Genomic DNA, 15,591 nt, shown 5'->3' with positions numbered 1-15,591 from the left:
GGAATGTACCGAGTTGGAAGAACATATATTATAGGTAAAAATCAATTGACAAGTCTAATTTTAAGATAGGGTTCTGGGGCTGGAGAGATGACTCAAGACCTTAAGGCTGCTTTTATAGGGCCCAGCTTTGGTTCCCAGCACCCACAGTCGGCAGCCTACCATCTTCTGTAACCTTCTGTAACACCATCTCCAGGGAAGCAAAGCTCTCTTCTGAACACACACACACACACACACACACACACACACACACACACACACACAAAATCACATAAGTACACATAAAATAAAACTAAATCTTTAAAAGAATGGAGAAGAGCTGACCTGTGTGTGTTTGTGTGTGTGTGTGTGTCTGTATTGCTTTGTTCCTCTGACTTGTGCAGTAATGGGCCAGCTGCCTCAGGCTCCTGATGACTTGGAACCTGGAACTGCCAGCTAAAGTAAACCCTCTCCCCTTTAAGTTGCCTTGGTCAGAGTGTTTTTTTTTTGTTGTTGTTGTTTTTTTTTTTTTTTTTTTTTTTTTTATCATAGCCACAGAAACGGTACTTTCCTTCTAGCATTTCAAAGTTACCATTTTGAGCTCATCTCCTGGAGATGCAAACAGCTAATGAAGTGTCTCTTTGGAAGGTAAGCAGAGAACCCCAGGAAAAAGGTTGAGTGACACCACCCATTAGGTATCCTAAAATGCCTAAACTCTGGGTAGGAACAGTTCCTGCTGGTCCTATCAACAGTGACATCATAACTACCACCCCCTTGCTTCCCTGCAGCTAGCTAATCTCCATGGCATCCTCCCAGGCTCAGAAAGCCACTCACATGATAGCTCTGTATCTTCATTACAATTTCCAGAAGATTAGGCAAGCATGACCATTCCTTGTAGGCTGCTGAGAGCCAGCTTCACACTCCCCAGACTTTCCCTTCCAACGAATGCCCCTTAATTTTGGATTATACCAAGTCAAATTATAGTTACTCTTTCCTGACTGAGACTACTTGGGTAAGTTTACAAAACTTCCCTGCTCTGAGGGCCAGAGATATGGCTCAGTGGGTAAAGGTGCTTGTTGTCAAGCCCAAGAACTGGAGTTCAATGCCTGATAGAGACACATGGAAGAAAAGATCTGACTTACGAAAGTTGTCCTCTCTCTGCCTCTCTCTCTCTCTGCGTCTCTCTCTGTGTCTCTCTGTGTCTCTGTGTCTCTCTGTGTCTCTGTGTCTCTCTGTGTCTCTGTCTCTCTCTGTGTCTCTGTCTCTCTCTGTCTATGTCTGTCTCTCTGTCTATGTCTGTCTCTCTCTATGTCTGTCTCTCTCTGTCTATGTCTGTCTGTCTCTGTCTGTCTCTGTCTGTGTCTCTGTCTGTGTCTCTGTCTGTGTCTCTGTCTCTGTCTGTGTCTCTGTCTGTGTCTCTCTCTGTCTCTCTCACATACATACCTCTATATAAATTTTTATTTTATTTTTGGGTTTTTGAGACACTGTTTTTCTGTAGCTTTGGAGGCTGTCCTAGAACTTTCTCTGTAGACAAGGCTGACCTCAAATTCACAGAGATCCACCTGACTCTGCCTCCCAAATGCTGGGATTGAAGGTGTGTTCCACTATCACCCAGCTGACTCACTCAAAATGTAAGAGACTTCAGATTAGGTCATTTTTCTTTACAAGGCTATGCCTTCCTGACCTGGATCAGTTTCTCTGCACTCTGCTGTCTGGTTTCTGTTTTGCATGGCTCAATTCTATTTCCCATTGTGTGCCCTCTATTATTCTTTAAATGTCATTCTGTTCCAACCCACTAGAATTCCGCAAGCTAAAGTAACATTTGCACTTTGTTTTTCGATTTATAAAAATATACATATTATAGGAATTTACAAGTAAGGCCCAAGCTGAGCCAGAACTACTATGAGCTCTACCCCAACCCCACACCATCCCCCATGACCACTCCACCTCCACCCAAACTAGAACACACCTTGGACCTTGATCTTGATGTCAGCTTTTTTTCCCCTTCCCCCTAACCCACCCCATCTCTTTCTCCTTCCCTGCCATTCCCTTTTGCTTCCTTCCCCCTCCCACGTTCCTTTTTTCTCTTCCTCTGGTCTCTTCCCTCATATCGTTCCTTTCAATTACAGACTCATTTGTAAAATGTAAGAATCTGAGCAGCAGCAGTAGAATAAGGTAATGATTTGTATACACATGAAAGTTCTGTGTATGCAATGGATGTTGGGGAGGGGTGTAGAATTCAGGAGACTACTGCAATGTCCACTGCCCCCTTAGCCCTCTGCAGTGCTCATGCCCCAGGGTCTCCCTGCTCTAGAAAAGGCTTCTCTGGCTCCTGATTAGCTATAGTTCTGCTCCTGCCTCAGTCTCTGTTCTCTGTATCTCTGCTCCATCGTCCTCCTGGGACATCAAGTGACAGTCCTGTCTTGACTTCTTTTCTCCCTTCTTTCTTTCTTCAGGAATTAACTGAACATTAAACAGACATGTCTTACACCTAGAATTAATTTCTCAAAGGAGACCAAAAGGAAGAGAAGGGAGAAGCAAAGTAGAAAATGGTAAAGAAAGGGAAAGGAGAGACTTCCGGGCATGAATCCCTTAATAGCTATTCTTTGCTAAATTAGTGTTTATACTATTTCCCATGTTACAAACTCATCCTTTTCTTTCTTGACATGAGCTGCCCATACATGCTGCTTATAGATGTGCTGAGTACTCTCAGCAGCCCAGCCTGGGCTGTCATAGTCATTTCCTCCCTCCCCTCCCCTTCCCTACTCCCCTTCTCTCTTCATATAGGGTGTCCTGCAGTCTAGGCCTGCTTAGCCCTCAGTCACTATGCAGCTTTAACTCTGGGGCCTCCTACCTCCAATACTACAGCACGTATGTGTCTGGCTCTCGCAATTCTGGTTCACTGATCCATTCACAGGCCTTTGGGTTCACAGAAATGAACACTTTCCACGGGCTCAGAACTCACTCAAACTTGCAGACCCAAATCCAACTATAGAGACAATTAAAGGACCGGAGAGACTATCAGGAAAGTGAGTTAGAAGTCAAAATTATCATTCAAGTTGGAGAGGATTATTTTAAAATGAAAAATTCATATCAATTTGTTTTAGGACAGTTTCTCATAATACAGAAATGCTAGTTTATATAATAAAGAAGAATATACATACTTGATTGGGAAAGTGATGGTTGGCAGAGTTCAAGTTACAAAAATTTAGGGACCATCACCAAAAAGTAATACTTATTTATCTATTTATTTATTTCTTTTTTTGGGTTTTCAAGGCAGGGTTTCTCTGTGTAGCTCTGACCGTCCTAGAACTGGACTCTGTAGACCAGTCTGGCCTTAAACTCAGAGGTTCACCTTTCTCTCTCTCTCTCTGCCTCCAAGTGCTGGGATTAAAGGTGTGCACCACCACAGCCTGGCTAAAAGTATATTTATATAAATCAATTTAGATGCTAACCACACACACACAGCTGATTTGTCCTTTGTTTGCTTTTTATTTTGAAACAGGGTCTACTGTGTGTCTTGGCTAGCCTGGAACTCTGAAACTCACTATATGGACCAGGCTAGCCTCAAACTCCCAGGGGTTAAAGGCATGTGCACTATACCCAGCTAACAGCTGACTCATCAGAGACACATCTTCTTTTTCTGTGTAACAGTCCTGGCTATCCTAGAACTCTTGTTGTAGACCAGGCTGGCCTTAAACTCCTCTGCCTCCCAAGTGTTGGAATAAAGATGCACACCCCTATGCCTGGCTCAGTGACACATTCTCAATATCTTCCAGGGAGAAAGCAATCACCCTGCTTTACTATGTGGCTGTGTCTTGATCAGACGTTAACATCTGAATTCATGGCAGACATATATGAGTTCAGACGGACACAGGAGAAAGGCCGTGTTGAGTGTGGGAGCAGTAAGGGGGAGTGACCGTGACACGCTGAAGTGGGAAACAAAGAGGAAAACACCTCAGCAAGTGTGAAACCTGAAGCCTGAGTTTGGTCTGCCAGGTCCTATGATGTGGAAGGGCAGAGCTGACTGACAATAGCCCTCTGACCTCTGCACACTCTATGACATGTGTGCAGTCACCCCACACACACACACACACAACACAACATAATCAGTGAGTATAGTTTTTAAAATATTTCAAATACTTGAGTATTTGTGACACGGGAGAGTAGATTTTATTCTAGATAATCAGTGGAACTTGAATACTCATCATCTTGGCCCAAATGGATCAGAGCCAGAATCACCAGCTAGAAGCAAAAGGGAGTTCAAGGAGGTGGGGGACTTTAAAAGATTATTCAAGCAGGATCAAGCAATTTGCGACATCTGGGCAAAGAATGTTCTAGCAAAACAGAGTTATTCAAGTAGACTGACCTTCAGCCTCCCCCCATCTAATTCTATGACATTATAAATTCAAAAGCCAAATGACTCTGACAACCCATGAACACAATCAGAGAGGGAAAAAAAGAATCGGCGAAAGACACAAATGAGAATTATAAGCCACTCTGATTTTCAAGTTTGCAAATATAAAGTAAATGATTGCCATTTCTACTTCATTAAGTGAATTAAATTCAAATTTAAAGATTCAATTTTCTCTTGTTTTGGAATTATCTGATAACTGACCCACATCATAAACACAAGTCTTACACAGTCCATTCAAACTTGGCCTCTCATCAGGGTGGTAACCTTGGATATTTTGTTAAATGAGCAGGAACATTGCTGATAATGACTGTAATATTCTATTTCATGCTAATTTAACCTGGTTTGTTTGTGTACACACAAGGAAGCACACATCACTTCTTTAAAAACAAAACAAAACAAACAAAAACCGTGCACACGAGAAATTCCTCTGAAATGTGACAAGGAAATATGCTGTAATAGCATGTGACAGGGAGACACAAGTCCTCTCACGAGGATATGACCAAAATCCAGTGGGAGATAAGAGAGATAGACCTAGAACTAATGGAAAAGCCTATGAAAAAGAAGTATTAAAACCAATAACCATCGACAATCAAGAGTCTTGCTACAACTTCACAGCTGCAGTTCCTGGGAGTGCATCGTCCCACACCAGCTTCTCTGTGTGTCCCTCTAAGCAGCAACAGGCTATCACACAGCCACTTTGCATCAGGTAGGTTTTCCCACGTTTGTGCTCCCAGTGAGTCTGAATTAAAATCTTGCTAAGACTGACACAAGAGAGAAAAAGTACTGTGTAAGGGGGCAGGGGCAGGAGCAATAAGGAAGAGACTCATTTTGGAGGATAAACTGACTCAAGGAGAATAAAAAGTCAGGGGAATGGTGGCTCATGCCTTTAGTCCCAGTGCTAGGGAGGAAGAGGCAGGTTGATCTCTTTGAGTTCAAGGCCAGTCTGGATTATATAGAGAGTTCCAAGACAGCCAAGGCTATATAGTGAGATCCTTTCTCAAATTTATAATAATAATAATAATAAATACACACTCAATACAGTAAATATTTCATTATTTAAGTGAAAATCCAAAATTTGCCATCCTTAAAATATGAATTCACTTATACAACGTACTTTTCCAACAGACCTTTCAAACATGTCATATTTACATATATGTGTGTGTGTGTGTGTATATATATATATATACACACACACATATACACACACACACACATATATATATAAGTGAATGACATGGACAAGAGTATTATTCTTTTAAGTAAAGCAGAAAGTGAGTAGTTTTACTGAGCACATGAAATACAGCCTTAATATATACCAACCTCCTTATCAGGCTGTTATTGAATGTCTAGAGTTTAAAAGTAGTTTTATTTGGTTGAATTTTCACCCTTATCCCCAAGTCCAAAGCTGATCTCACCAGGGTACTCTGCAGACCAGGCATTTGGTCTTTGACCTGTAAGGATGCCTCTTCCGCCAAAGGGAAAAATGCAAACAATAAAACTATGCATTTTCTGCTTGATAGAAACAACAGAGAAGAACCCTGATAGTGACATTTTTTTTTCTACTTAAAGGTGGGAAATGAGCTCACCCCAAAATAAATTCTCAAAATTCCATGAGAAGTTAGTAACTTGAGGAAGTGTTACTGTTGAGAGCTTAGATATGAAAGCTGAAGAAAGGGAGAGTTAAGTCTCATCACAGTTTAGAGGTATAAATACCTTCTTCAACATCTGAGATATATTCCCCATCACTGAGCTTTTCGGGGGCGTTGGCTTTACGAACTGCATGATTTAAGTGACAACAGAAATGCATGAAAATACTCATTCCCAATACTACAACACAACATTTAAACATTCCCCAAAACATGTCGGTAAAGGTCTTCCTTCTGGAAACAACAGTTATCTGGTCACTTATCACCATGACAAACCACCCCAAGACACTGTCGTACCTTCATCGTCTGACATATCAAGAACTTCATTCATCGTTTCCGGAACATTCATTTTGTGCTTCTCGATGATGGTCTAGGAAACAACAAAAAGCAGCTGCTTCAGTATGAATGGACTTTGCAATTCCAAGGAGACTTAGTCACTTCTTTCTGACTTGATTTGTAGCCTGTGGGACTTCAGGGTAGAGAACCTAGGAGGCTTTATACACAACATGCCTTCTCCCTTGAGCAGTATGGGCGTCCTCAGAATGCTCCTCAGAGGAGTACAAGGTGGAAGTCTTCCCAGGACAAAACATAGCAGATAGAGATTGTGGTCGCTAATAAGGCTTTTTTCAGAGGAAGAGAAAAAAGCATTGCTGTGCTTGTCCATGCCAGAAGAACCAAATATCACATCCCACTCAGGGTCATGGAAGAAGATGGCCAAAAATGACAGCAAGGAATTTGTTATTATCCTTCCTGCCAAGCCTCATGCTTCCTTTGTATTCCCCACTACGTGCCCATTCCATGGACAGGATACAGCAGAATACTAATGTTATGTAAGTTATGCATATTTTATAACTGTGCATTAAAAACATTTTAGAGGCAACACATTTGCAGGATCATTTTAGCTTCCAAGAAACTTCATCAATAACATCAAGTTGCAGGACGAGTGCCTTCCTGACTCTTGCTTCCTAGCTTTATAATCTGTGTCTGTGCAGAAGACAGAAGCAGTATCTTGTAAGTCAAAACACTGAAAGCAGGGGCTGGGGGGGGATGGCTCAATGGTTAAGGGAATGTGCACCATGACCGCTAGGCTTCAATTCAGTTTCTAAATGATAATTTTTGGTAAATTACACTTCTATGCTGAATTGTTATGTGGAAATAAAACATTCTTGTGCCTCTCTCAGTATATACTACTGAAATCGGTCACTTCTTTAAAATAAACTTCCAGTTAGTTTTATAGTCTCTGAAATTATACAGAAAAATCCCTAGATACTCCATACTAAGTCCCTCATTATAAAGTCATATGTTAGTATGGTACATCTATCATAGCAAACCCATGTTGATACACCATCATCAGAGTTTGTGTCACACTGGCATCTCCTTGATTTCATTCCCACACTGCACACATTCGATGCAGCTGCAAATGGCTCTCTGGGTTTTTCTTGACTGTTATCATTCTCAACTTTCTTGAACTGTATCAGTCAGTTTTTTAAATAGGCATTTGTCTCACTTGTTTGTATGTTTGTTTTCTTTTGTGATTAATCTAGAGAGGGAAGGCTACAGAGGTGACGCACACTTTTCCTCATCATCCTACATCATACCAAATGTGACCTTTGATCTTCAGGCTGAGGCGGTATTTGTCAAGAGTTTTCCTCTGTGAACTTACTCTGTTCTCCTTTGCTTGTATACTGTTCTTGTTTGTTTGTGTTTTGGATGGAGATCACTATGTTCGGCCCATCTTTAGGCTGTAGATAATTATGTTTGATGCTTCCTTGAGGGTGAAGGATTTTCCTAAGTTATTTCTAATCCTTTGCCAATGGGTATTTCTCAGCCACATTTCTCAGGATTGAATAAGGCCTTGAGGCCAGTATCCTGACAATGAATGGAATGCCCTGGACTTCTTGTAATTCTTTTCCCTCAGGTACCTGCACATTCCTTCCCACACATTGTGTCGTTCGCTTACACCAATACGGGCTCAGATATGTTTGCTTCACGCTTTAAACTATGTTCTGCTATTGTTTTATTTATGTTATTTTGGTCAAAGTGTCCCTGCCCTGGTCATCATGAAGTCTTCCTATTGATTTCTGTGTGAACCACCCCCCATATCATTTTATTCTCATATTTTGTTTAACTTTGCTAATGATGACAGTGTAATTCCTTGCTGTGCTGTTTTTTTTTTTTTTTTTTTTTTTTTTTTTCCAACTTGACACAAATTAGAGTCATCTGTTAAGAGGGAACTCTCAACTGGAGAATTAGCTCTATCAGCTTGGCATGTAGGTAGGTCTGTGTGTAGGGAACTCTTGACTGACAATTGATGTGGGAGGGCCCAGCCCACTGCACATGGTGCCACTCCTGGCAGGTGGTGCTGGGTTGTACAAAACTGGTACCTGAGCAAGCCATGGGGGAGTGAGCCTGTAGGCAGTGTTCCTCTGCTGCCTAGGTTTCATTTCCTGCCTCTGGGTTCCTGCTGTAACTCCCTGTCCTGGCTTTGCTCAGAGACAGACTGTAGTCTGTCTATAGAATAACCTAAGCTTAGATTACTGGCCCTGCTCCCAAAGCAGCTTCTGCTAAGCATTTTCCCACAGCAGCAGAAAGCAAGCCAATCACACTTGCTTTTGAGCAATCCTTCTCTAGTCCTCCAGCTAGCTATTTCTCCCGGGAGTCCTTGCTCCTTTATACAGAGAATGGTGTTAGCAACTGACGGCTGGCTGCTAGACATTCTTCGATTGTGGCTTCTGCAGAAACAGTATTTCAAACAATATAATCAAGTAAAATACAACTTTAATGCTATTAAAGGGAGAATCATCCCTTCAGACGCCTGGCATTTGGTTCCTCGTGCTGTTGTGACAATGAAGGCATTTATTTGCTAACTTTGTCAGGATTGCCACATCACACACTGTCTCCATGCGGAAGAGCCTGCTAATTGAAACAGTGGCTGCTGTGGTCTCAGTAACTTGCTAGAGCAAGATGGTGAGTATGGCGGGGCTCAGCTGTGTTAATTATTTTAAGATTACAGATACCAACCTGAATCCACATCACTCTTGTCTAAGGAATTTATACACAAGTGCTAAAGCAGGGCTGAGGAGGTAGGGTCTGAGTTTGTGCCAGAAGGCTGGAATAATTCCTTAGGCCTGGCTTCTTTGCTGGCCACCATGAGCACTTATGGTATCTGGGGAGGTCATATTCGTATCTGGGGAGGTCATATTCTCTTCCTGGCAGTCTGAACCTTGCTCTTAGCATGGATTATCTTATCCCCTTGAAGAAAGCCACCACCCAAGCTTAGTAACAACATATACATGAAATGGCTCCACTGCCATGGACTCTGGTTGGAGCTTGGTCCTTTCTGGAAGATGCAGTATTGGGTTCTCATTGCTGTAACTCCAAATTGGGAGCTGCTGTGTGTACTGAGAACCCAACTCAGAGCCTTGTCCAAGCTTTGCTAATTAAGTCAGCCTGCCTCTAGTGTATCTTAATGCTTTTAGTGTTTCACTTTTTAAATATATTTTATTTATGTGCCTGTGTGTATTCATCTGTCTGTGTGGAGGGGGGGGTGCATGTACATACACACTCACGCACATGCATGCACACATACAAATGGCTATGGAGGCCAGAGGAGGGCACTGATTGATATTTGCTTATCCTTCCTCTAAGAATTTAATAGTAGTCAGGCATGGTAATGAATGCCTGTACTCTGGGGTCAGAAGTAGGATAATCTCTGTGTGTTTGATGCCAACCTGGTTCACATAGCATGACCCTGTCTCAAAACAAAACACACACTAACAAAGACATCCAAAGGAACTCAATAACAGATTTTAGATTTTAAAAGCTGTATGACCCATTGAAAGCATTTTCTGCCCTAAACTCTATGACAATGACAGAAATAGAACCTGGTTAGTAGGCATGTTCTGTCTTGTAAACCATACACTTTCTCTCTTCTACTCAGCAATTTATTTTATAGTTTTTGAAAACTTGCAAACTGCCAAATAACTCAGCCTGCAGGTAGCTGCAGACAGCCTTAGCCTACAGTTTTCTATATAAAGCTCTTCCCATATGAAATAACTTATTCACAGCAGCCATGTCTTCCTTCAGACAAGGAGGTGCTAAATGGGAAATGACGACAATAACCCCAAGTTCCACTGTCCTGACTGTTAGTTCTTAATCCAAAAGTTGCCAAGTCTAGTTCAAAGGCATTAGGCAGGGTTAAAATTATTTATGAAGTTGGTTGTTTTGTGTGTGTGCATGTGTGTGAGTGCATGCATGTGTGTGTGTGTGCGTGCGTGCGTGCGTGCGTGTGTGTGTGTGTGTGTGTGTGTTTGTGTGTGTGTGTGTAGGGCTGGGGAAGATAGCTCAGTGTGTCAGTGTGGAAAGACACTTGCCACCAAGCCTGAGGGATGACCCTAGTTTTATCCCCAGAATCTACATGGTAAGAAGAGAGAACTGATTCTCATAAGTTATTCTCTGATTTCCACACATATGTCATGGCATGTGTGTCCTCTCAACCACACAGTGAAATGTAATTAAAAAAAAATTTAAGTGTGTTGAATTCAATATGGTTGGTTATCTGATAGTTTAAAATTTAAGGAAAATATTGGTTTCCCTATGAAAACCCCAATAGGTATTCAAAAAAAAAAAAGATTAAGAATGATAAAACCAATTTTTATCTACCCATAACTTTAAGAAAACATTATTTTTGCAAAAATAATATTTAAAGAGCTTACATAAAAAGTTCAGTCTTTACAATGCCAATGATTTAAAAAACAAACATATTTTATAGACTATGAAATAAAAACTCTTTATCCACCTACATAACTATTTTTCCTAAAGTATATTTTATTAGTTATTTATGTGCTGTATAACTATCTTTCTTATGTGTCTGAGTATATTTGATTGCAATAACCAATGAGGCCAGAAGGGGATACTGGATCCCCTGGAGTGGGTGCTACCGGCTGCTGAGCACTGTCTTAGGCACAGTGCTAGGCATCTCCTCTGCTCTGAGCCATCTCTTCAGCTACATGTGCAACTTTTAAAAATACATATTTAAGTGTTTCAGAGTTTGTTAATATCAGAAATGAGGGTTTTGCTACACTGCTCACCAACAATTAAGGTGATACTATTCTAAAATGTGGTACATAGTGTATGAATGGAGGAAGAAGGGACATTCTAGAAAAGCTGTCTGGGGACTTGGTTTTCAAAGTAAGAAAGATCTATATCCATTACTCACAGTGGTGGTCATAGTCTCCTCTGTCACGACCTTCAGTGTGTCAACCACTGAGATGTAGCCAAGGCGCCGGGCGATGGCCAGGGCTGTGTTCCCATTCTGAAAACAGGAAAATATGGACAAGGTTACTCATCCTGCTATGGGATATTGCTTTACACTGAATATATGGCGCTGTGACTGGTTTGATGAAGAAGCTGACTGGCCAATAGCTGGACAGGATAAGGTTAGGTGGGAGAACCTGACTAAGGCCACTGGGAAGAAGGGTGTGGTTTGAGGAGGTTTGAGAGATACAGAAAAGAAGTAAGATAAGCATATTGTGTTGGAAGAAGGTAGCACTATGTGGCAGAACGTAGATAAGAAATATGGGTTGATTAAAATGCAAGAGTTAGCTATTAACAAGCCTGAGCTATCAAGTGAGCATTTATAATTAATAAGTCTCCGAGTGGTTATTTGGGAGTGGCTACCAGGACAGAGAGAAACTCCTCCTATAGCCAGTACAAGACATGTGTCTTCTCACACCAACTCAACTGTTGTATACAAAAACAAAAAACAAAACAAAACAAAACAAAAAACAAAACAAAACAAAAAAAAAGAGTAAATACTATATCAGAGACGTAATTTTATAGTTTGGATCCTAAATGTCACAAAGACCATGTTTTTGAAGATGTTGGTGTTACTGGCATGTTGGGATTAATGGAGAAAATTTATGCCATTAGGGGTGTGTCCTCAAAGGGTATATTGGGACCTGAGACTCTCTTTTCTCTTTACAGCCTGGTGGCCATGATATGAGCTTCAGTATACACTCCCTGCCATAATGTCCAGTGTCACTGCAGATTCAATATGATGGGGTCAAGTGATCATGATGGGTTGACACCTGCGCAACTTCCAGCCAAGGGAAGACTTCCCACTTCCCTTGTGTTAAGTTGCTTGCCTCGAGTATATTTTTACAGTGACACAGAGATAACTAATACACTCACTTTATAAAAGCTGAGCTCACCTGTTCTTACCCATGCATCAAGGTCCAGACAGCTACATAAGGTTCTATGTCAACAGTCATTGGGACCGGTACATACCATTTTTCTTTCATATGTGCTTCTATAAGTGGCGATCAAGTGAGTAATTTTAGAGTATGAAACACTGGCTTTCTATTCCTGTTTGAACAGCTCATGACATGGTCCCCATTGAAGGCTTTATATAATTTAATCATTGAGATTTGGGAAAGCAACTGGTGTGTAATTAAAAACGTGAGAGGACTTCAGAGCCCCTCTGTTTCTCCAGTTCCATTGTGCTCCCATAGCTTACCACAGTGAGTTCATTGGGGGAAGCATTGTTCTGAAGCAAGACGTTGATAATATGCGTGTGGCCTTGTTGAGCTGCCTGGTGCAGTGGTGTATATCCATTCTGCAGAAGGAAGAATGGAGAAATGACATGCAACCTCCTTGAATACAAAACCAAGGATTTTGCTGGAAAGAAAGGGGGAGACACTCACCTTTGTTTTGGCGTTAACTTTTGCAGAGTGCTGCAGCAGAAAATTGACTATTTTGATGTTTCCATAGTGACAGCCCACATGGAGTGGCGTGTAGCCCATCTGTAATTACATTTTATAAAAAAAGAAACATTGTAAGTATACTTTTAGTAACAGCAATTCTAAATGGAAGTAAAAATATTCAACTCTCCTTTTGAGCTGGAAAATAGATTTTTTTTTTAAAGATTTTTTCCCCATAACAAAAATTGCCCTTTTCAGAGTTAGTCTTAATATATCTAATTGAACATAAAAATAGGTATTTAACTTTCCCTTATGTCAGCTCTTTACTGTCTAGATCCTGTTCAGGACAGGAAGTGAAGATGAACCCATCAGCCCCCTAGATAGGCAGACTCTGTAACTGGTTGGTGCCATCAGAGAGTGTTATGTGGACAGGCTAGGTTAGTGTTAACCAAATACTCTATACTCTAACAAAATGGCTTAGTGACAAGCTTGTGGGGACAGGGCAGGGGTGGTGGAGAGGCACATTCCTTTAATCCCAGGACTCCAGGACAGCCAGATTTGCATAGTGAGAACTTGGAGAAGTAAAAACAGAAAGCCCATGCTGGACAGGTAGGGGCATAGAAAAGGTCAAGACATAAATTCTTATTGTCTAAGCATGAACTTGATCTAGTTCAGAGATTTTCAACCTGTGAGTCACAATCCCTTTAGGGGGGTCATCACAGGTGTCATCTAAGACCATCAGAAAACATAGCTATTTACATTACCATTCATAACGGTAGCAAAACTGCTGTGATGAAATTGCAATGCAAATAATGTTATGGGGTAGGGGAGGGTCACCACAACATGAAGAACTGTTTTAAAGAGTTGCACAGAGTCCAGAAACACCGCTCTAGTTAAAGAAAGCCTATGACCCTCTTCACTGAAGCCCACAGTTTGAAAAACCAAGGACTGACACAAAGTGACCAATCCTTTCTTAGACTGACACCCAGTGACTTTTAGGGACTGTCCACTCCTCATTTTGTTTTGTTTCCCTCCCTTTGTCTATTCTTCAATTTAAATGTATTATTTCAAAAGTACTGATACTCTGGAGATGAGAGATGGCTCAGTCAATAAAACAGTTGCTTTACAAACAAGACGACTTGAATTCAGTCCCAGAATGTGTATCAAACATATACACAAACTGTCTGGTGGTAACACACACCTCTAATCCCAGCACTCAGGAGACAGAGGCAGAGGCAGATTTCTGAGTTCAAAGCCAGCCTGGTCTACAGAGCAAGTTCCAGCCTGGGCTATACACAGAATCCCTGTCTCAAAAAACCAAAAGCAACCAACCAAACACCACCACCACCCAAATCACACACACACACACACACACACACACACACACACACTCACAAATACACATACACCTGAACACACACAAACGCAAATATACAACACACAGAATATTTTAGATCTTTCTCCAGAAGGTGGCACTACCACTTTCAGGGTCTCTGTCCTGTCTCTATTGATGACAACACAGGAATTTAGCAGGCAAACAGCACTGACCTAGTCCATAGTATCTCTAACTATACACTGACAAGACAACCCCTCTCTGTTAGTGTCTGACTCTCTAGCTGAAGACAGTTACATGCCATTAGGGTGGCTCCAGTAAACTGTCATCTTTCATTTTGAGAAAGGGATGTCCCATGTGGCTAAAAAGATAGCTCAGAGGTTAAAAGACATAGATGCTCTTCTAGAGGATCTGGGTTTAATTCCCAGCACCCACATGGTGGCTCAAAACTATCTCTAACTCTAGCTCATGGGGATCTGATGCTCTCTTCTGGCTTCTGCTGGCACCAGGCACATGAACAGTGCCCAGACATACACACACAGGCAAAACACCCATACATGTAAAAAGGGAACGCCTAGATACAGTTGACAGTGGAAGGGGAAAACACATTTTGATGGACATACTGACTGGCTTTGGTCACAGTTTGCTCCACAAACTGTCAGAGACCCTAGCCACACTGATGAGACTATCATGATACAGTCACCAGAATCATTGACCTTCTGCTTAGCCCTGGACCCCTTCCTGAGTGAAGGTGGATCTCTCTATGTGGTGCTCAGAATGACTGGCCTGCTCGATGGGGTTCTGGCCTCCTCGGTGCTGAGGAATCAGACATAGCACCCATGGTCAGAATACTGAGGCCTGAGTGTAGAATCCACTCATCTCTTAACACTGTCAGTTTAGATGTCTTACAAACCTTTATTCGGGGCTGGAGAGATGGCTCCAAGGTTAAAGAGCACTGGTAGCTCTTCCAGAGGTTCTGAGTTCAATTCCCAGCAACCACATGATGGCTCACAACCATCTGTAATTAGATCTGGTGCCCTCTTCTGGCACACAGGCATACATGCAGGCAGAACACTGTTACATACCAAATGAATAAATTTTAAAAAACAAAAACCTTTATTCTAAGCTCAGTGGAAAAAAGGTAATATTAAAATATTCTTCATGGTTTTATTTTTGTTTGCATTGTTTTTCAAGAGGGTTTGTATAGCGTTGGCTGTCTTAGAACTAGCTCTATAGACTCAGATCTGCCTGCTTCTGCCTCCTGAGTACTAGGATTAAAGTCATGCACTGCCGGCACCGCCACCTGGCTTGTTCTTCATGTTTTTAACTTGCATAATAACACAACATTCTCCATGGACTCTTGTGCCAAATGTTGCAGGTTTAGAGAGTGAGTCACTTTGAATATTCAAATATACCATTTAAATTTATAGTTTTTCCACCTGCTCTGGTAAAATGCTAAGTTGTTACAATGGACTGATTGACTTATGTGACTGTGGTCTTCCCTGTACCCCCTCCTGT

At 41.5% G+C, this 15,591-nt stretch overlaps 1 protein-coding gene across 5 annotated transcripts in view; it reads right to left on the bottom strand.

Annotated features, from left to right (window-relative positions):
• Ank3 (ankyrin 3) overlaps window positions 1–15,591 on the bottom strand; it is a 300,411-nt gene that overhangs the window by 104,518 nt on the left and 180,302 nt on the right. For all 5 annotated transcript variants that reach the window (XM_051186874.1, XM_051186873.1, XM_051186875.1 and 2 more), the window contains 5 exons: window positions 12,744–12,842; window positions 12,557–12,655; window positions 11,258–11,353; window positions 6,337–6,409; window positions 6,107–6,169 (listed from right to left, as the gene is read on the bottom strand). In XM_051186874.1, coding sequence (XP_051042831.1) covers window positions 6,107–6,169; window positions 6,337–6,409; window positions 11,258–11,353; window positions 12,557–12,655; window positions 12,744–12,842 — 430 coding nt within the window. The remainder of the gene's footprint in view (window positions 1–6,106; window positions 6,170–6,336; window positions 6,410–11,257; window positions 11,354–12,556; window positions 12,656–12,743; window positions 12,843–15,591) is intronic.

This window comes from Phodopus roborovskii, unplaced genomic scaffold (genome assembly GCF_943737965.1).
Source record: "Phodopus roborovskii unplaced genomic scaffold, PHOROB, whole genome shotgun sequence".
NCBI classification, from domain to species: domain Eukaryota; kingdom Metazoa; phylum Chordata; class Mammalia; order Rodentia; family Cricetidae; genus Phodopus; species Phodopus roborovskii.
The sequence above is the reverse complement of the archived record's forward strand: the minus strand, read 5'-3'. Positions and strand labels throughout refer to the sequence as shown.